We start from the raw sequence: 22,244 nt of genomic DNA on the forward strand, positions 1-22,244 counted from the left end.
TGCTCTCGCGCATTCTCTGCCCCTCTCGCCTTTCGTCACCGAGGGAGAAACTGTCTCTTTTGCTATCCCTCGACGTGACTATATCTCCCCGTTCTATTCCTTTCCTCTCTACCCTCATCCCTCCCTTGTCTCGTATTTTCAGATCTCCTCTTGTCTCTCAACTACCCTCTCCTGTTTTCCTCCGTCCTCCCGCTACCACGAAATTTCAACTCCTCTCGGTCTCTTTCGAGCGCATACCTATATCCATTTCCATCGTTCTAAAGTCGCCCGCTTGATCTTTCTCTCCCTCGTGTTGTTGTCCGTCTCCCTTTGACCTTCCTTCCCTCCTCCTTCCGGGTCCTGCCCATTTCACACCAGTGCGAAACAACAAACGAAGTACAAGAGGAGTAACAGCGCCCCGGCTCGGGCGTAATCGCGCCGATCTTCGCCCAGGAAGTGAGAAGGCAATTTGGGCGAACCGCACACCACCGGCCAAGGGAGGGGAAGGTCCGGCGGATAACGAACGGCCCTACGGGAGGTAATTAACGGTGTTTTCCATCCCCCGGAGTAATGTTCCTCGTTACGACGGTTCCCGCTCGTAGAGCACACAGGACGGTCAGAGAAAGGAGAGAACTTTGTAGCAAGCAAAGGGCAGGCTTTCTTCGATCGCGCGCACGACGAGTCCGACGGCAACGATCGAAACAAACGCATTTTCTTAACGCGAATAATAAAATATTGCTTAATCATGTAAAATAGCGAAATAACCGAGAGCTGACTTCTATTTAGAATAGTCTTTTATCTTATGTATCAGAGCAAATAAATATTATATTTATGTCAATAAAACAAAATCGATCTTTTCTTTAAGGTTTAGAGGCAAGAAGTCGATAAAAAAATACTTTACGATTAAAATAGCTAGATCTGTTATTTGTGTGATTTTAGCATTAATTAAGTTTGAATGAATATAATAAATTTAGGATTAACAGATTGAGTAATGAACAAGAATTAAGGGCTCCAAAAAGCAATTATAGTTTCTCAAGTGTCAGACTTGACGTGAAAGAGTAAGAGAAGTGAACTTTATTTCTCTAAGCTTTATGCATTTTGTTTGCAAGCATGTCTCTCTATAGTATATCTAAAAAATGTCTTGCGATATTAAGATTTTACATGGCTTTTATCATTGCTTTAATACAATCGTAAAAGTATCGCCAACATTACATTACAGAAACGCTGCGGCGCGCCCTTCGTCCTTTTGTCTTCGAATGTACCTTATCTAAAGTATGTCTGAGGATGAATAAAGGTTTATTCGCGCGCAGGGCTCAGTTCCCAACGTTTGATCGCGATGAAAGCAACCGCGGATCTCGAGGGCGTCTTGGATTGTGATGGCGCAAATCGCTCGGCCATTTAGGATTAGTTGTCACATATAACAGAAGACAATACAATACAACATGTTTATCACAAAAATAACAATGAATAAAGAAGTAATTTTAATTTTTATTCCGTACATGAAAAAATTTTATGACATTATTATATATTAAGGAAATCGTGTTGGAAATTGCAGAAAAGACAAAAAAAACACGTATCGGAGATAAATAAATTAAATAAAAAAGTATTTTGTTTCAAAAGTTTTTGATAAATTTATTTATAAGAAATATGTAAGAGGAAAAAATCTATGCATATCTATTATTATATATTATTCTTGTCCATACTTTATTTTGTAATATCAAATTGTAAAAATCGACGAGTTTCTTTTCGGTAAACTAAGGAATTGTCTAAATCTGTTCCTAATTTCGACCGCAACGAGATTAACGTGTCCGTCTGTGTGGAGCAAATTGTCAGCGACACGCAGCTGAAGATTTGCCCGATTTCGTAGACTGCTCATTCTTCCTCGAGCCGAGACGAGGAGGGTTTTCCTGTGGGTGATGTTAGAAGGGGCGGTCACACGAGTAACGTCGTGTGCCGTCTTTACACGTGTACTACTTTACGCGGACGCACGTATACGTGCACGCACACGCGGCCACACGTGACATACTCGTATACGCGCGCACGTATAGCGGCGGGCGACTGCGGCGGAACGCGGCCAGAGAGTTGCCTTGCCGGTAAATAATGCAGGCCGGGGTAATGGCGCTATCTCTGCGCATCTTTTATTAAACGTTCGCTTCGCCATCCTCCCACCCTGTGTACCCCCGCGTGCCCATCGAGCGCCTTCTCCCCGTACCCCGTTGCCAACACCGTTCTACTCTCCGCGTGCCACCCACCTATATCCCGCCCTGAACCTGCACCCCGGCACAGTCGGGTTACTGCCACCCTGACTGCTCTCTTCTTGGCGGATTCGGGATAGGGACGGGGGTTGACCGACCGTGCAATCCGCGCCATACCTCATTGTTTCACGGAGCGAGTTTCATCGAGACCGTCAACGATGTTTCTCTCGGGGACCATGACGTACACCGACATATTCTGGGCCTGCTACGGCTGCTACGCTAAACTTGTTATTCTTCGTTTTTCAATGTCGAGTTATTACAAAAGAGACTGTCATGTATGATTTTTCAGTAAACATCGTGCAAGTTTTTTTAAATAATATATTTATAGCTGCAAAATAATTATACAATATGTCACGATAAAAACCGATCTGGATGAATAAGATGGATCAAGCAAAGCTCAATAGCCTGCAGTTATATTCATTTAATTTTCCACGTGTCTCGAATAAGACAAATTTTCAAATGAAGTTAGCTCTATTTACATAAAAATAAAAATATTAAAGGATTAATTATTTCTACTAAATGTATCTCTTGTTTGTAAAGAGGCCTGTTATTGGGGCGTGTGGAATCTTTTTCAACGCGCGTGAAAGAAATAAAGAGAAATTTTTATAATGTCTCTAGATTTTTAATGTAATAATTTTTCTTCCTTATTTATCACGCACAAATTGTAGTTTTCAATCAGATTGCAAGATTATATTTTTTCACTTTGCGCATAATCGAGCGACGTCGATAACGCGAGCGGAGTTATTAAGCATTCTGGTAAATATTATTTTATATTTTAACCGTCGCATGAATCGTTGAAATTTAATCGCTCGTGGAGACACGAGAAGGTCGGTATCCGATTTGAAGCGCAATCCACTCGAGCGTGGAAGCCCGGAGGGTTGCGCTACCGATTTTCGTGGCGGTGCTGATTTCAATTAGCATTATTATTAGGGCCGCGTCGTCGAGGACAAGGAACGTTGGATGTTGTCGACGTCGTCGTCATCATCGTCGCCGCCGTCCTTGTCGTCCTTCTCGTCCATCCACAAGTTCGTCTGAACGCGCAGGTCTCTCACACGCACAAGCACACACAAATACACGTACATCTACACCTACGGAACCAGGGACCACCCCGAGCGACTGACGCTTTGCTAGGGGGTGTTTGAAAGCGGTGAAATCAATGCCTCTGTTTGCACTGTTGAGGTCGAACCGAATTCCGTTCCTGCCTGCACCTATACACTCGCGCCCGTACACGTCGCACGTGCTCACGAGTACGCGCGCAACTCTCTCGTCTATATACTCTCTGTCAAATAAAGTGGACTAATGTATATGTATGTACATTATTGTCGGTGTATTCGAACGTACGCGACGTTAATTATCATAATCACTTATTGGATTTTGTCTGGATTAGTGTTCCTAAAGAGTCCATGATGTTGACAGCTAATCAAGCAATTGTATGATGATTTTCTGTTTCTTTCCATGTCGCACAGTATCGTAGATATAATGCAAATAACGAACACACACAAGAATTTAGATAATAATTTGCTCTAATTAGTATTGATCTCGTTAACGCTAAAAGTAAATTATCAAAACAGCTAGATAATTAACCGACGCCTTTCATAGATATTTAAACAGGTGTTAATATTCTTCATTTTTTATTAAAAGTTAATCCTTTAAATAAGGTACAATTATCGAAAACTGTAAGAAGATTGCAATTTTGTTAATATATACATTATTTAAAGAGTATTCTAAGCATATTTATTTCTATATATTTTTTAGAGAACTTGAAATCAATTCTTTCTAGCAAAAATGCAATGCATTCTTTATATTTTCTTGTTTATTCGTATTATTAGTATTTAAATAAAATTAAATAAAAATATGATTTAAAAAAGACAGAAAGGACAGCTTAGCTGTATAGCCTCTATTTAGCTATAACAAGCGTGACGCGAAGGCGAACTGATGAGAAACTAACGGCGCGCGAAAAAGCGAATTGGCAAGCTCATAATCGTTGATCTCCCCTGACGCGCGTACGTACGTTGTAACCGTGATACCTAGGACAATCGAGAGACGTTCCAGTGGTGATGGCAGAAAACAGAGTGACAGAGGCTGAACAAGGAAAGAGAGAAGCGCGGACGTGAAAGATAACGGCTCACCGCCGATCGATCGATCCGTCGAGGCTTTTGTTCGTCTACGCGGCCTGCTATCCGATTTAACTACGAATACTTGATGGAAGGAGGCGTATCGAGGCGTTCCGGTAAGAAGCGGCTTTTATCTCCCGGTTAAGCTAAAGTGCATGAAAGCGCCGCGCGAAAGTTGGGGGAGGGAGATCTTGAATATGACGTACGCGCTCGTAAGTATTACATAAAAGAATCAGTGCAAGTATATATATTTTTCTAGAGAGAAATTTGCTTCAGATTATTCAGGAATACAATGATTGTAAAAAGAGGTGAATATTCAAACATTTTGATACTTTAGAAAAAGTATAAAATATAAATGTAACTGTAAAATTTGAAGTTTTTAAGAAAGAGGATGCTGCAAGATATCTTTTAACGTGATTCATTAAAACAATAATCGTGTTAGAATGTTAAAAACAATTGAGTAAGAGAAAATCTGATTCACAAGATGATTTATACTGTAAATGTAACTGACTGAAAATTTACTAAATATCTATCATTGCACGCGAGCGTCAGCAATTCAACATTTAAAAAAATCGAAATTAATCCCATCACGATATTTTCCTCCTTCGCTAGCGATGGGGAGGAAGGAGAAGTATAGAGAAATACCGCAGGGCGTAATGCGCGATTAAACGCTCGTATAAATACGCGTTTATGCGCGTAGAGGGTACGCAGTAGCGAGTCTCGGCGTATTCGCAGACACGGCTGCGACAGCTATTGAACTATTACACGCTTAACTGGAATGGACTGACTGCAGTTGCAGTGGCGTGCCTTGCTGCTCTCGGTGCGTGTGGTGTCACGACCTCAAGCGAGTAATCCCCATACGAATCCGAGAACACAGAGCGGTACAACTCTGTTTAACCCGTCAACGTTCACGCTACGAGAGCGCAGCTCGGCTCAGATTAGAGTTATTTCTCTTCCGCGCGACGATATCGCGCGAATTAACACATCCGATTCACTAAAATATATACTCTCCAGAATAATCCGTAAAATACAAGTCTTCATAGCACGAAGGAATAAAAAGATTTCGTTCTATTATTTTTTAAATCGTTTTTATATACTTTTTGATAGAATTGTAATTCAATCATTACTGAATGTTTCAAAGATTTATTTTTGTCATGTAATTTCGCGATATTCAGCGTATCGAAGCAATCAAACTAAATAGAAGTTGGTAGAGATATTGACACGTTATATATATATATATATATTTGAGATATATTTGAGACTGGAGCGCGCTCCATGAAATATTTTCCATAAATACTTTAGAATAATTACAGCAACAATTAAGAAATTTCTGTAAACTGAACATAGAGCTAATTAATAGCTAGATTAAGATCGATTAAGATAATTTCCGCGACAACGTTCAAGCAGAGAAAATAAATTTGCCAGACGTAGCTACTTAAGAGCATAACGCTTGACGAGCGTAACGAGCGCGGTGTTTATCATTAATTAAATGCTTCTTACGTCGTCTGCGACTGCAGAGGCAAGATGAGGAAAACCGGGGAGAAAGGGGGGGGCGGAAAAGTTCTCTGGAAAAAAAATCTTTTGCGACACGTAGAAACGTATAACGAAGTTACGCCACTGTCGATGTTCGAAACGTTCGGGGAGTGCGAGTGTCGCGCGGGGGTTGGTTATTTCACGGTCCACTCGTTCTACTCACACCCCACAGAGGCGGTGGCGGCGGCACACAGCAGCCCCTTTCCCAAATCCACCCCTAAGAATTAATTCGAGAGAATCGTCCGGCGACCGACCGACAGCCACTCCTACCTTTTCGAGCGCCCTCGGATCATCTCTCCCTTCTCTCGGATCCGTCTTCTTTCCCATCCCCGTCGCTCCTTTCGTATTCCCGTTCGCGTCGATTTAACTTTCTTTTGACTCCTGCTTCGACAACACCGTCGTTTCGACAGAAGATCCGACGAAAGAGTCAAAATAAGAATATAATATAATAGTAAAAAAATGAGTAAGTTTCAAAGTTCGTTCAAATTGCTTTTTTGTTCAAAATTGATCGTTGTTATAAAATATTATTAATTTATTATGTTAAGCTTCTCTTTACCAAACCAGAATAAACGTGAGAAATTATTTTGACTAATGCCCTTTTTTTAAATTTATAATTTATATCAATAATGAAAAAGTGTATACATCCATGTTTTTTTCGCAGCTTACAAAACGAACTTACCTTTATTTACGTATAAAACGAGAAATTAATCTTCTAAAAAGACTCACAATCAGTCATCCTTCAGTCGGTCCAGTAGCAAAGGACTCTCACAGCTGATTAGCTTCAGTATTTAAATAACATTTAAGAACAAGCGTATGAGTCACTTTGTCCTCTGTTGATGTAAAGAGATGCTTTTATCTTCAATTCATAATTAAGATGTACGTAAACGCGTGGCCAGCTCGCCGACGACGCGTGTCGCGCAGCCCGACCGGGTAGTTTCTAATTTGAGCATCAAAGCAAGGCGCGAGCAATTTTCCGTCAATTGAACGTGGCTGCCTCTGGAAACCGCGAACAAGGCGGCGTTATATGATCGGAATTATGCGTAAAAGACCGCGGTGCGGGTTTTGCGAAGATCTGTGTCTTTCAAAGAACGAATAACGCAGAACTAACATCCGGCCGTCTATATAATGGTTCACTTCACTTAGCGCGTCTTCCCGCTCGTCTCCTCTCGGAGGCTCTCGTAGCGTTTCGCCTTTAATTTTCCGCAAAAACGAGAACCACTTTTCTCTCGTGCTCGAAATCAGACGGGCCGCGCTATCGAGAACGACAGACGAGCGATCGCCGCTCGTTAAGAGCTGATAAAGAAAAAAAACGTAATCGGCGAGCTGCGGGAGAGAAGGTAGGAAAGCAATTACGACCCTAAGATTCAGAGAGATACGGAACAATTGACTTTTAGCGCCGCCTTAATTGAACTTATGGCCCTTTTTCTACAGAAACGTTTCTGCAGAAGCTATAAAAATCAAAGTGTCGCAAAGTTAAAAATTGTTGGATAACGATAAATTGATTTTGATTTCCATGGCATGTGTCGATTAGTGTATCGTGAAAAACCGGAATTAAGTTTGATTCTCGATTTTATTTAAACGAGGAAAATGTCTCTATACTTGTTCTTTGTATCTATTCGTAGTAAAGAAAAATTAATAAATTTTAAAAATAAAATATACTCTATTGTATTTAAATTGAACTCATGCTGATATCGCATCCATTTCAATACTTTATGATAATCGTTGTAGCGGCATTATGGCATTAGACAGCGGATAAGATAAAATTTGTAACTTCACTCGGCTGCGGAATTGTCCCATGGCAAATGCGGACCGTGAACAATACGAGATATTGTTGTTATGACACGACGGTTCGAGTGTGGTAAGCAAAATCGATCTTTATCCTTGTCGCACGTACCAGGGATTATTTGTATCTCTATACACACTGGATGAAGGTTTTTACGAGCGTAACGTATGATTTTTATTTTACACAGGAACGATCGCTACGTTCCGAATGTGCCTCGTTTTTGCGATCAGCACGAAACATTGTTCACTAATTTTTTTTCGACAATTGCAATCGCTGCACTCTCACATGCATTCTCGCGTATTCATTTACACACACGCACCTTACTGCTATATATATAAGAGCGTTTCTGATAAAATCTACTTCCCTTTTAAGACAAGTTTCTTCCGTCGCTTAACCGCGGCGACGAACGAAGTATATTACAAAGGTGAGAAAACGACAAGGACTCGGGTGTTCGTGTTATTCTACTTTACTTGGAGAAAAGTACCGAAGTCTTTTTTATTGGATGAAGAATTACTCGCGTGCCAGTTCCGGACAATAATTTACGACTCTGTTTAATTTTTACTACGCAAAGCTCAAAAGTGAGAAGCGATGAGTACAAATTGGAGAAGCAAAAGCAATCAAAACTTTTTAACAAAGTTCCGCCTTCTACCATTCCACCTTCTGTCAAATGTCAGGTTACCTTTTGAGAGACGAGTGCATACGTTTTAAAAAAGACGTTGTTCTCTTCACTACTAGTCCAAAGCTCGACGTTTAGAGGAAAATACTCATGGAATTTAAATGTTTGTGTCGCGTTGGAATGATACGTTTTTTGAACGTCACCCTACGTAAACCGATTATGCTATCGAGTCGTTCCACGTGCGCAACGGGAAGGCAAAATATAACATTGGGGGCGCTTACGCGCCCCGATCCAACAAACGAAAACATTACACCCATCATCCAATTCAATAATTAATTAGGTTCCAACAATTTTCTTTTTAAACATGTACCTATATATAAAACAAAAATCGGTTCCGACACCAAAATATTGTTCAGTAGTATCTGTATTTTGAAAACAACATAAGTCCAGGAATGAAAATTATTGAAACAAACAAACGCTAAATGTTTTCTTTTAATTATAAATTGCTTTCGAGCGGAATAAGAATAAAAATTAATTTTTGTGTCTTTTCGTTGTGTATATAATATATCCTATTGCCTATTTCTGCAAAAATTACGAACTTATGCTATTTTCAAAATGACCAATTTATTTCTTTATAATGTATAGAAGATACGTACTCTTTAGTAAAAAAAAATTTCGATGACCAGGAGAAATGATCACCAGGAGAAATGACGAATTGTTGGCGAGCTCGTCCGGATGATACCAATAAGAGCTTATAATCTTTTTTTTTCCTACGAACGTGTACATCTGCGTTTCTTCATATCCTGGTACTTTTCTTGCCACGGCCGGAAGTACTCACACGAGCCTACCGTTTCCTTGCCGAGGACTACAAAGGCGAGGACGTTGACGTAGAGTATCATCGCCGAATTCGCTACGCGTGCGGATGCGTATGCGGATGCGGATGTGGATGAGACGAGAGAGCCAGGCCTGTGGAGGAAGGTGTAGAGGTTGGTGGTGGTCCTGACGCAGTCGCAGCAGGAGTCGCCGACAGATGATGGCCGAAGAAGGTCGGTCCGGTCGGCGGATAAGGTGGGGCCGCCGGGTGGTAGTATCCGGGCGGCGGCGGCGGCACCGGCGGCGGCGGGTGGTGTACGTGGGCATGCGGGTGTGGGTGCGCGTGCGAGTGTGGCAATGGGTGCTGGTGAGGATGCGCGGCGAAGAGGAAGGCGGGCGCGTACGGCGACGGATGCGGTGGCGTCGTCGGCACGGTGGGGCTGTTCACATCTAGCCCCGGGTTCTGCTTCTTCCATTTGGTCCGCCGGTTCTGGAACCAGATCTTCACCTGGGTCTCAGTCAGCTGTAACTCGAGCGCCAGATTCAGACGCTCGCACACGGACAGGTATCTGGTCGTCTTGAACTTGTTCTCTAGTCTGACCAGCTGTTCATATGTGAAGGCCGTCCGCGCTCTTCTGGGTTTGCCGCTGGTATTACTATTACTTCCGCCGCCTCCACCACCACCACTACCACCACCACCACCACCACCACCACCACCACTGCCGCTAGTGCCGTTCTGTCCGTTTTGACCTTGACCCTGACAGTTTTGTACCTGAACGCCACTCGACGATGTAGACGACGACGACGATGATTGCCGCTTCTTGCAGTTCGTTGTAGTCGCGTTGGTACCGCCGCTAGTTGAATTTTCCCGTCCGACACTGCCCGAATCCTGATCCACGACTCGCATTTCAATCTCCTCGTCTTCCTCTTCCTCCTCAACGTCTTCCTCCATTTCCTCCATAATGGTGTCCGGTGTGCCTTCCTCATCTTCCTGGCCGCTGCCGCAGGCGAACTCGCCCCGCGAGTCGCCATCTGAAAATAATAACTGCGGGATCACTTTTGTGTTACGTGGATGAGAGGTAATCACGAAGGGAAAAGCGATGATACGGGGTCGGTGTCGGATGACGAGGATTGATTATACGAGGGACAAAATTGCGGCCTAGACGTCGCATTGTACGAGGTGATTCTTACAGATTTAACGAAAATTCACTTCACTCAGCACACGTACTACGTTTCTTTAATTTAATTTGCTGAAATTTGATTTATACCAAAAGAAAATCGACTTCAAATTCTCGAAAGATATAATTGTGAAAAAATATGATAACAAAGCACGTAACATATTTTCAAATTGAAGACTTCTATTATTAGCTTTTCAGTGTACATTCTATATACATAATATGCTGATAGATTGACATATAATTTTGTATCATCTTTTAACTATAGCAGAAATTTTAGCTATTAGTAACCAATTAATGACCTGTATGCGTTCGTGTCGCTTACCGAGCAATGTTTAATTCGAATTCTTATTCGTGACTGAGACGATTCGTCACGAGGAAGTATCGTTTCTTGCATCTCGCGAAAGAGCCGCGTTGCGTAGCCGAGTCGCCGATCGAGCCTGCGAGAACGGAACGATTTGAGCGCGAATCAGAGAAGAACGGGGAAAGCGGGGACGGAGGAAGAGAGAAACGGCCAATCGTTCGCTCAATGAGAGAGGAGATTGGAGATTCAATCAGCACGCAGATGTCCCGGGGACAGATATTCCCTGGCTCTGGTCTGTAGGGGTTGGGGTGCCCCTGGGATGCCGCGAGTGGGGATAGCCTACCGAACAAAACCAGAGAGACAGAGAGGAAGAGATAGAAAGAGAATGACATAGAGAGGATAGGCGGAAAGTGACGAGGACGGTACGTCGGCAGTACGTTGAAGGCAGTAAAAGAGACAGAGAAAGATGGAGTAAGCAAGGCAGACCGAGAGAGAAAGCAAGAGGGAGACAGTGGGACTTTATCCGAATTGGCGTGGCTCGTGGCCCATAGCCTACAGCCTAGCACAGTGCCTGGGGGTTGGAAGTCCGTAGGGGGCGACGGATCGAGAAGGTTTACGCCGTAATGGGATTTGTATCTCGTTAACGCGCGATCGTTCTTGCCCCGTCGTACAGGCCGCCAAGCGGCTACCTTTTCCCATCTCCCCGTCTCTCTCTTCGATTCTCTCTTTGGCCTTCTTCCCACTGACTATATACCGTTCTCGTATAACTCGGTGGTCCCCACATCGAGATATACCTGGTCGGCGCCGATTGATTGCGTCTAATTGAATTGCGTAATTTATATTGTTTCTCCTTCTTCTCACTTCATCACTCGTCCGCTTCACCGAGGATTGCGTTTTGTTTTGTCAGCTGGAGCATTTCGCGGTCTTTGACAATGTCAGGTGTGCCAAGTGTATCTCTTTTCGAATTTTCTCCCTCTCGCTCTCTCTTTTCCTTTCATTTCTAATGTCAGTACGTTCTATATCTAGCGCGATAAAATTTCAATTATTGTGATGTAATTTTTGTCAAACTATTAACAATTTAAATGTAACGCAACCTAAAACTGTCGGATTTATAAATTGAAAAATATATGATGAGATTGGAAATACATATTCAAAATGGAAATTGATTAATTAATCAACTGTCGTGGCTTTGAGCTACTTTGAGTATAATTTAGGCTTAATTTCCACAGAAAATAGATTTAATAAAAATATTAGTACTTATTGCAAAATGTTGTCCTGAATTACACATTTGTCCTAAAAGATGTAATGTATATTTGTTAATGCAAATCTGGAAGAATAATAAAACTGTTTTCTTGAGAGCAGCATTATCAACGTCGTTTTGTCGCCTAATAGTATGACAGCTGCGACGATATGAAATTAATTGAGTTCATTAGGAAATTAACGACTGCAGATCGTGTTTCTGTCATTGCGTTTTTATGGCGGTAGAATCGCCGGATGGAAGACCATTCATATCGCGCGTTTAGATTTTCTTCATTAACCACGATCAAGCGGGTTATGTGCGAGCGAAGCGATCGGGGATGTGTGTGTGTGCGTGTGTGCCGAGTCCCTAAGGGATACGTTAAGGGTACACAAGGGGGAGTCGATCGCAGCGTGCTGCGACAAAGCAGCAGACACGGGAATACTTATCTCATTTCGGTTTTCCTCATTAAACACAATGACAGTGTTTAACGACAAGTGGCACGATTGGGAAATACGCAATAAACAAGATCCCTAACGGTCCTGCATTGCTTGTGGCAATGAATTTGCGATATATATGTATGTATAACAGAATTCTAATAATAACATGTAATTGATATTTAAATACTCTAACGTAATTACTCTAATATCATGTATAATAATACGAATACGTAATAGTACATGCTCTGTGAAATACATATAATTTTTACAAGATACGTAAAATAGAATCGATTAAAATTTATTACATTGAAAAGCAGAAAATTAACCCCACTCGTGTATTGAATCACACACGAATTCTTTCATTTGTAATAACGAATGTAGCAGCTGCGAGAAGCGATATGCGGATTGGCGCGATCTCTCAGGGTTTCCGAAGCGTACGTAAGATAATTATAAATTTCGTCGAAATCTAGCGGAAGATCCCGGATCTCGAATCATGAACGCAATGCTCGGAGGGGTGACTTTCGTGGATGCTGCGACAACTAGGAGGGGCAAGGAGAGGGAGAACATAAGCGGGAAAGAGAGAAAGAGAGAGAGAAGTCATTGTGATGCAGAAGAGCCAATTTTCTGGGCGGCTTGACGCGATGCGGTGCGATACGGCGCGATGCTGCGCGATTATCATAACAACCGGCGATATTATTCCATGCGGCGGATCCGGACGGCGGGGGTGGAACGGAGATCCCGGTGGCGGCAGTCGAAACGGATTGGCTTGGGTCTGATGCACTTTTAATGGGAAGCGGCGACCATCCCGGTAAGATGGATGAGCCGACAATCGTGTAATCTCGATTTCGACGGCTGCAATCGATCCGTGCGTCCTTTTCTCATCCTTCTCTCTCCTTTTTTCTTTTTTTCCTGGCTTACGCTCCTTCTTCACCCGATGATAAAAATACCCTTATAGCCCTGTACCGACGCGACGCGACGCCACGGCGGGCGGCCTGGACCGTCCATCGAGACGTCGATTTCGCAAGCATCCGGTGTCCCGTACCGGGATAAAGGAACGACGATGACGGGGTTCAAGGACTGGTTAACGCAGATTAGCGGAGCAATTTGTCACGCTCCGACAGGCTGCCGCCGCCGCCGTCGCCCGGTCGCTACCCCTGCCCACCTCCGTCGTCGCTGCTTCTGCCTCGCTTCACCCCTTCTTCGGGACGCTTCTTCCGTCCCTTATCAGCCTGCAGAACCACTTCTCTCGTCTGCCCGCCAGACTCCATTAAATTCGAAAGTCAACTGTGAAATTGGGATCCTCCGCGGCAACCGAACGGTCACCGAACTCGTCCAATCCACCAACGATAAATTTCCCTCGTCGTTGCAAAGTTAGGATACGAAGGGGCGACAAAAAACTATGTACGTAACATCGATGAAATTGCGGGATCGACTTAATCGTTTACATATGTAATACGAGGATTTTGCGATTCCTATGATAAAATAACGCAGGCGATTGATGTATTTAGCATAAGATTGGAATCAAATATATATAAATCGAGATATAAATTAAGTTCTCCGTCGGTCGTGACGTTGCAATTATCCTATAATTAAATTAGCGGTGAGACATTTTTTTTAAAGAAATATGAATTCTCTGTAAAAATTGTGCTTTCAATATTAATTATCCTATATCAGGCAAAATATAAAAAAATTTTAATGTAACCTTTGGACAGTGGACAATATACATATATCTTGTAATAGCATCTACTCGTGTAGACTATTTAACGCTGTACATTATTTTAGCATCATATTCCCTCATATAAATTAGCGCCTATCGCGTTACCTGAACCCTGTGTAGCTTATACATATCGCTTATGCGGTTGCTCCGCGGCTGTATTAACATTATCAAGAACGACATTAATGAGACGCTGGAAGAGTTTCATTCTCACGTTTCGAGTGAAATATCCCTACGTAGTCACTTTTGCCGGAATCTTCGTGTATCGTCGTACACGCAAATAGCCCGACAGCTCCCAAAATTGCACGATCGTCGGAGAAGAAGTCCTCCTTCTAGCGTCTAAAGTTAGAACGAGGAAGAAGCGAGAGAGGACCAGTGAAGCATCAAGGGGGCTAAGACGCAGTCGCCGGACGCGAAAAAAGATTGCTCGAGAGATCGCGCGAAACTCTAAAGAAGACAGCGATGTGAAAAGTACCGATTTTTTTTCAGCTACAAACAACTGCGAATAATAACGTGTAGCGTGGGTTCCTGTGAAAATTTTTCTTGTTTTCGAGGTAATAAATTAATCCAATTACGCCATTTTCGTATTAAAAGCAATGCTCATAAATGAAACATTTCTTTTATGTATTGATTATCCAAATGCTTATTTTGAGAATGGTCTGTGTATTTGTTTGTGTATTTTTTTACGATTGTATGAAAGACGAATTTGCGAGTATATTGATTTATACATATATATGAAGAACTATTATATACACTATCATTTTGCAATAAGTATTATTCCGCAATATATAGGTAGGTTTACTTTCAAGTCAAAATCAAAGAGATTAAGTTTATTAAAAAAAAAATGATGACTCAAGTTTACTGGCCGACTCTCTCCCTGTCTCTGTTTCAACCAATTAAATTCTGATTAAAACGCACCGCTTAAGACATCACGTGTTCGGTTATTCTTAGTTCATTTGCTGAGATAACCGCGATATGTTTTGGTCGTGTGACGCGGATATATCAGCGTTCCCTAATCGAGAACGCCAATCAGGCGCTCTAGGAAGCTGCGTGAAGATAACAAAAGACGAAAGCAGAAAGCTTATTATTCACCTTCGTGCACGCTGCCGGCGCGCCGGTGTCGGCGATGCTGCACACGATTATGGGCGACGCGACCACCGGTAAATTTGTTCGGATCGAGGATATTCTCGACGGAAAATGCGAGGCACCGCTTGTTGTTCGTCTGCACCGTGCTTGTGGCGGTCGTAGTAATGCTACCTGTCGACGTGCCGGTGGTGGTGCGCGCCACACTACCGGAAGTGCACACTGTCATAACAGCCGAGCCGGTAGCGCCGTGTCCGGATATATACAACGGTGTCCCATGGCTGGCAGGTCCGTGGGCACCACTTTGCACACAGGTAAAAGAATGCACGCGGTTGGCAAACGGATGAACGAATTGCTCCGACGCGACGCCTCTCGATGAGGGAGCCGTGAGATCCACCGGGCTGCTGGGATTACTCTCGTCGGCGTCCTCCCGACACACATCAACCTCGATGTCCCCGTCCTCGTGGTAGCCGCCGTTTCGATGTCCTTCAGGCTGGCCTTCTTCCTCTTCCTCTTCTTCTTCCTGTTCCTCGTCGTCCTCCTCGTCCACAACGACATTCCTCCTGTTTCGCTCGTCTTCGACTTCATCCTCTTCCTCCTCATCCTGCTCTTCCTCCTCTTCGTCGTTCGGCCTTTTCTCTCTGACCTGCGGATCCGTTTCGTGGTACCGATCCTTCTCGACGGCAGTGACGGATCGCAGGATCGGTGGGCTCGACGGCGACTGTTGCTGCCGTACGCTATCGTATCTCGGAAAGGATTCGCCGGTGCGTACGAGTAATACAGGTCTTCTTTCCTGCGATGGTAACGATAGACCGGCACGCATGTCGGTTTCCTCTCGTTGCAGGACGACCGGTCCTAAAGGCGACACGGTCCTGCTTTCCTGCATCCTCCACATTACCCGCTAGTGAGAAGACGATCTTCTTTTATCTAGTCTCGCGACCCTTCATCCTCGCTTCCGAAAATTACAAACACTCTCAGAGCCCGTTTGTATATTCCTCTTATCGGCGAACTTCACTTTTACCGATTGTGATCGACCACGTCAACGTAAATCCAACGCAACTCCACTTTCCTTCCTTGAACGTCACTAATCCTGACACGATCAATCTCGTCACTAATTTGTTACATTCGTCGCAACAGTGGAACAATTGACGAACGCGAGACCGATTGGATATAAATTAAATTGCACTTTCCGAGACCATATGTGACGAATTGTCGAAGCTTCGCGATGTCAGGCAAATCGTGGATTTAGGATATCCCTCGCGGCATGGACGCGCGATTAGCAATGTCTTTGGTGGCTCGACGCGGCGCGCGTATACCATGGCAGCTATTCTACGCGAGAGTCCCGCGTAGAGCCATGGTGGCAGAATTGGTGGTATATCGGCGTATTATTAGCGCCGAGGAGAGAGCCGTCGCACGAAGAGCGGTGGCACCGCGGGTCCAAGTAGAACGGCGAAAGCGGGGGTTTGTTCCGCCTCAACAGGGCGTGGTTAACCCCGCTCGTACTACCCAAAAAGCTGCCAATGGGCGTGCCGGACGGTTTTCCGCTAGGGGTTGCGCGCACACACGTGCTTTAACACGCTCGTAACCGAGAACCGCACCGCGAAGATCGGCGTGCCTCTGTGTTGGTCGCGTGCGCATCGTTGCACACATTTACCCAACCACACACACACACACACACACACACACACACACACACACACACATATATATATATATATATATATATATATACGCACACAAACGAGACTAATATGCTACATGAGCGCGTCGCAGCCCTGAATGGACGAGGCACGAACACGAGGACGAGTCGCGTGCAGACGTCTCGCGGTGAGCTTTCGTCAGATAGTAGATACTCGGCTGTGTACACACAGGTACCACTTCCACCCTCCCTCTCCTCCTTACCCCCTTCTCGTTTGCGCGTCTCTCCGCCCCTTTCCGCGATCGGACCGGTTCTCTCTAAAATGGTTTGTCTTTGATTTAACCACCACAGCGACTCCGTCAAGCGGCGCCGATGAAGAAACACCTTTTCCCTCCGAGCACACGCGAGCGGCATCGGGGCATCATTCGTTGCGCTCGGGAAGAAAGGAAGGAAGACAGACAGAACGTGTGGAGGAATTGCGTGCTAGCCGCGTGTATACGCGTTCGCGAAACGCTCGGTGGGTTTGGCGATGATCGTCGGTGTGTTGTCGGTGGTGGGGGCGGCGCATCGCGGCCTCTTCAACGGTTGTGTATAGCGATCTCCCTGTATATATAGGGTGGAGAGTAATCGTGGTAGGTACACGGGGCACAGGTATCTTTCTCTCTCTCTCTCTCTCTCTCTCTCTCTCTCTCTCTCTCTCTCTCTCTCTCTCTCTCTCTCTCTCTTCCATCCTTCTGCGAATGCGGGGAGCGGGTTGTGGATGGTACTAGCGATCAAATCAGGACTAACGCATAACGGCCGAACGACCGACCGGCCAACCGACCGACCGACGAACGGACGGACGAGCGGACGGATTGATGTGAGAGCTTGGTGCTGATGCCGCTCCGCTCTTAACTCGGTGCACGGATATTGTTTACCCGACCATTTAGGTAATTGCTGGCCTACCGCCCTGCCAGCCAATCGAACGTAACCGGCGGATGTGTCTGCAATACCGATTTCCCTCTCTCGCCCTCTGTCAACTCCGTTGCTCTGGTGATCTTCAGCTCTTCTCGTTTCACTCTAATTCCTTGTCTCTCTCTCTCTCTCTCTCTCTCTCTCTCTCTCTCTCCCTTCTTTTCTTTTCTCTTCTATCTCTCTCGTTTACTCTTCGCTACCCCGCCGATCCCTCAATCATCATCAAATTAGCTCGGGACCAATTGTTCGGCGAGATTAACACCGTTATTGTCACGATAATCGATTCTTTCCAGAAAATTGGCGAGATTGGAAAGATACATACGCTTTACCGAAAGATTGTGACAGTGAAGCGTTTTGACAGTTTTAATGATCGCTGTTTTATTGTTTCGATGCTGTATTCGGTGATAAATGTTCGACTAATATAATGCAGCAAGCTCTAAGCGTTTCATACGCGATCGGTTGTTGACGCGAAATTGAAAATATGATTGAGCTTAAAATAGTTTTATAGATAATCCGTACGTCGGATATACGTTTGCGAATGTGAATATTCCATCCTACAAAATTATGACCATGATGGTGATCACATTGGATGACAAATTGGATTAAGACTGCCTCGACTAATTCTCAATTGTACCGTCTCATTATTTGGTTAGCGCTCGAGTGAAGTAACGGTGCAGTAGTTGAGCCGCGCGAGAAGATATCGCGGTGTTATCATGTTCCGCGAAAACTAATTATCGCGGGTGCCGTATAGTTAATGCGATAATAGACCTTTTATTCATCAAGTCCGACCGTTTTGTTAGCCACGTACATTATACATACATCGCAGCTTGTTCTGCACATACGGACACCCCAGAAAACCACTATTCTTTTCATTTATATATTCTCCGAGGTTTGAAGTAATTTTCTTTTTAAGAAAATTTTTGATCGTCGTTTCTTCAGTGCTTTAATATTAAATATTTTCATAGATTATTTTCTAATGATGATTCCATTAAAGTAAAATTCAAAGAGTCGCTGTTCTCATTTGCACGCTTGAAGCGTTATTCATTCGAGCGTGTTAAACTCGTCAAGCTACGTACCGGTGGCTTCAAATTAATGGAAAAATCCGCAGCTAAAAAAACCGGAGACGATTTTGGAACACCCTTTGCGTTCTCGGCTTCAGAAAAAGGTAGAAATACGCTCTTCTCATTCCATCTTGTCACGTAAACGGACGAACGCGTAATAATTCACTGCGCGTTCCTGTCTACAAAAATATCGCTTTCACGACGCCTTTCTTGAAAATGTCATTCTAAACTTAATGTCAATTATCCGCGAACAAATGAGCGCGGTTTCACTCGCGTCACTTAGGGCCGATTTAGTCGACGTCGCGACAGTCGCGACACTAATCTTTGTTCGTTATATACCTCTTTTCTCTTCGAGCTGTAGCGAGCTATAATTTGTACGAATAATAATCACGATTGCATAATTACGATCGAAAAAAATATCTAACAAACTACAATCGGCGCAGTTAATATATACATATAAATGAATTTCAGTTTTCCTAATTTTTGCGATAAAAGTATGGCGTCGTAAATTTTTACAAAAATTTGCTGCGCCGTTTGTGCTCCATGGACATTTTGCAAATCAATATTTTAATTGCTGCGAGATAAAAAATTAATGCACTTGGTAAGCGTCACGTACGATGGATCGAGGTCATTGGCGGTGCATTCCGTATGCATGCACTTGTTTGCCACTCGATTTGTAGTACGCCAAAACTTAATTAATAATTCAGGACGCTAATGTAACGCATATCAACGCACGCCATCCAGGTGCCTTAAGCACGCGTTGCTCCGTCTCCGAAAGGCGGTTAAACGTAACTTATAAAACCTTCATGAATGATCTTGCACATCATTGATTACGTGTCCGATGAGAATCGTAGCGCGATTCTATTGTCGATCATCAAACGCTAGAAAGCATCCCTCGCGTCATTATGGCTCAGGTGAACGTCGGAGCCGGTGGATTACTCCACCTGCCAAAGTGATGTGGGTTTAGGCGGGGATCCCTAATAGTTCTGAAACGGTACGCGAGTCGGGAGGTTAGCTAGTTGGCGAGATAGACATGGAGCACGATGGTGGCGACGGTGAGAGGGGTTGATAGAGCGATCGAGCGGCCGAGCGGGGCGAGGGACGAAGGGTGGCGGGGTGCTCGGCACGGAGATCGGACAGACCAGCCGTGACCAATTTGCGCCCGTTCGTGCTCCCGATTCTGATCCCGATTCTATCCGTCCGCCGCACACAAATACACGTACGAGTACCGTGCGCGCGCTGTTCGCACACATATCGACGCGCGACCCCCTCGATCTTCCCTTCTCGATGCCCATGCACCCCCTATCTCTTCCCATCCCCGCCTCCTTTTCCTGTATCCCCCGATCCGCGCGCGCGTTGGCACCCTCCTGCCAAGAGATATTCGTCACAGAAAGTCGCGTTGTGTCGCTCGGTGAGCAGGCCACCCCAAAAGTTTCACGCCTATCTGGACCGGCGGCACCATCTATTCGCGCCACGATAATTGGCCAATTAAAACCGGGCGAGAGCGTTCGAGTTACCTGCCATCCGATAATTATACGGTGTCCTCGCGGCGGTTCGACCACGTATCCACGCGACCGGGCGTGGGTGGTGGAGACGAATAGCAATGAAGAGAGAGAGGGCAGGAGAGGAACAGGGGTGGAACTCAAATCGCAGGACGGACGCGGGAGGAAAGGTTCCTCCGGAGGGCCGAAAGGCGGAGGACGGAATCGACTATTCCGATCACGTGGCTATTCGGATTCTACAACTACGGTGGTCCTCTCGGTCTCTCTCTCTCTCTCTCTCTCTCTCTCTCTCTCTCTCTCTCTCTGACCTCCCTCTCCCCGATGCCACCCCGCTCCCGCTTCCGACTCGCAACCCCGCGCCGCGACTCTCCTCTCGTTCTCTCGCTTACATCCTCCTCCACGTAAATCAATGCGGACAGCACGCCCTTTCCTTAACCCCGCGACGCATGACTGGAGTACTCCTTGATGCCGCGTTTAGTCGCGATAGGCGACGTTTACCGAGATACTCCGATTAACTGCAGCATCAACAATGGCGGACATTAGTAACGGGTTTCGGGGAAAGCCTTTGTATCATGAAACGGATATATTAAATCTTCCGTATCAATCGAAAATAGTAATAGGTAAAAAAGTAAGAAATGCAGAAATTTGATTATGTATCTCATATAAGTTAAACACTTACTTAATGAAGGGTAAATCGATTCACTGGTCTCACGTGAAATATCAAATAATAAACATAATTCCTCAGTATTAAAATTGTTAAAATATTAATTACATGCTAAAGATATTTGATTATTGCGATGTTGTTATGTTCTTCCTAATGCAATATTAAGGTTATTAATAAATCGTTAATTCAGAATTTATATAATAAGAATTCCTACGTAGTTCTACCGTTATCGAAACAGAATTAATTAAGCATAATCCAAAGTGTGTAATAATTATCGCAAAAGTTAATTTAATGGACGTTTAAGCGCAGAGAAATAAGTTTCACGTCTATAATACACGTCTCATTAGGAAACTAATCCTCTGATTTATTTCGCGACCGAATGATTGATCGTTTACCCCTAATTAGAGATCGGGAAGCTCTTGAAAAAGTAGACGAAATTACGCGTGACACGAGCGGAAATTAGGTTCATGGAGAGCAGAATGATATATGGCCGTTATACTTCAGTAACGTTAGCGACGACGGTGTAGAGATAACTATATCCAGTGACAACTCTATTTCAGAAAATCTTAATGCCCTTATCTCGTTGTAATGACATTAATTACGACGGTAGTTGGTCATTACATGGTGAAAAATATAGTACCTGCGAAATTGCGGTACTAACGAGCTTACTAGCGGCACTAAATAGAATAAACTATTTTAAATGAGACCCTACAGAGTGTCGCATAGATTTTACGTTTAATTTTGTAATGATAAAACAGCGAGACATCGATAACGATCCAGCTTGATCGAATATGAAAAAGTTTATTACGATTTTTCTTTCAATGATGAAATTGTGTTTTAGGGTACAACCGGTACAACTAAAAAGTAAACTTTATTTTTGATTGCATTCAAATTGGCTTCATTTTTTCTAGGTATTAATTTAATATTTATTTACCAAAAAACATTAAATCAAATAAAAATTGCCTCTTTCGAAATTCGTTTAACAAAAAATCAACGTCAGATTCATTAATAAAATTCGTTAAAATTAAGGAAGATATGGGTGACATCCTGCGTGTACTTACCGGTAAATAAACGATTAGAAATCAGCAAACTTATTTTCCGTCGTAAAACTTGTGGATTTTCCAGGAACTCGCCGATACAGTGCGACATGCCGTTACGGCCGTGTACATGCACTGTGAAAGCGCCGCGCATTACGATGTGTATTTCAATTCTGTTTGTTGCGTGCGAATATGTTACTAATTCCCATTTACGTCGCAGTTTTCCTCCTGGTTGCCGCGCTGCCGCCGAGTGTACGCACTCGGAACAACACAATGACGTCGGCTGTGTAATCGCGTGAACGTTAATTGTTAGCGATTACCCCGCCCGCAATTAGCATTTC

General features: G+C 44.1%; 1 protein-coding gene across 1 annotated transcript; it reads right to left on the minus strand.

Moving 5' to 3' along the window:
- Positions 1 to 7,825: 7,825 nt before the first annotated feature.
- Positions 7,826 to 17,184, minus strand: LOC143902515 (uncharacterized). The gene is made up of 2 exons (XM_077415487.1): positions 15,056 to 17,184; positions 7,826 to 10,125 (listed from the first exon to the last, which is right to left on the minus strand). The coding sequence occupies exons 1-2, from the start codon at positions 15,939 to 15,941 to the stop codon at positions 9,191 to 9,193; spliced, it is 1,821 nt and encodes a 606-aa protein (XP_077271613.1). The 5' UTR covers positions 15,942 to 17,184; the 3' UTR covers positions 7,826 to 9,190.
- Between the last annotated feature and the right edge of the window lie 5,060 nt (positions 17,185 to 22,244).

The sequence above is a fragment of the Temnothorax americanus genome, unplaced genomic scaffold (assembly GCF_048541705.1).
Source record: "Temnothorax americanus isolate GAGA-0224 unplaced genomic scaffold, ASM4854170v1 Scaffold4, whole genome shotgun sequence".
NCBI classification, from domain to species: domain Eukaryota; kingdom Metazoa; phylum Arthropoda; class Insecta; order Hymenoptera; family Formicidae; genus Temnothorax; species Temnothorax americanus.

Bases quoted from the DNA above. Each gene is read 5' to 3' on its own strand.
- LOC143902515 (XM_077415487.1), bottom strand. From the start codon at position 15,941: ATGTGGAGGATGCAGGAAAGCAGGACCGTGTCGCCTTTAGGACCGGTC. The intron at 10,126-15,055 runs GTGAATAATAAG...TATTATTTTCAG, and splicing joins CGCCGGCAGCGTGCACGAAG to ATGGCGACTCGCGGGGCGAG.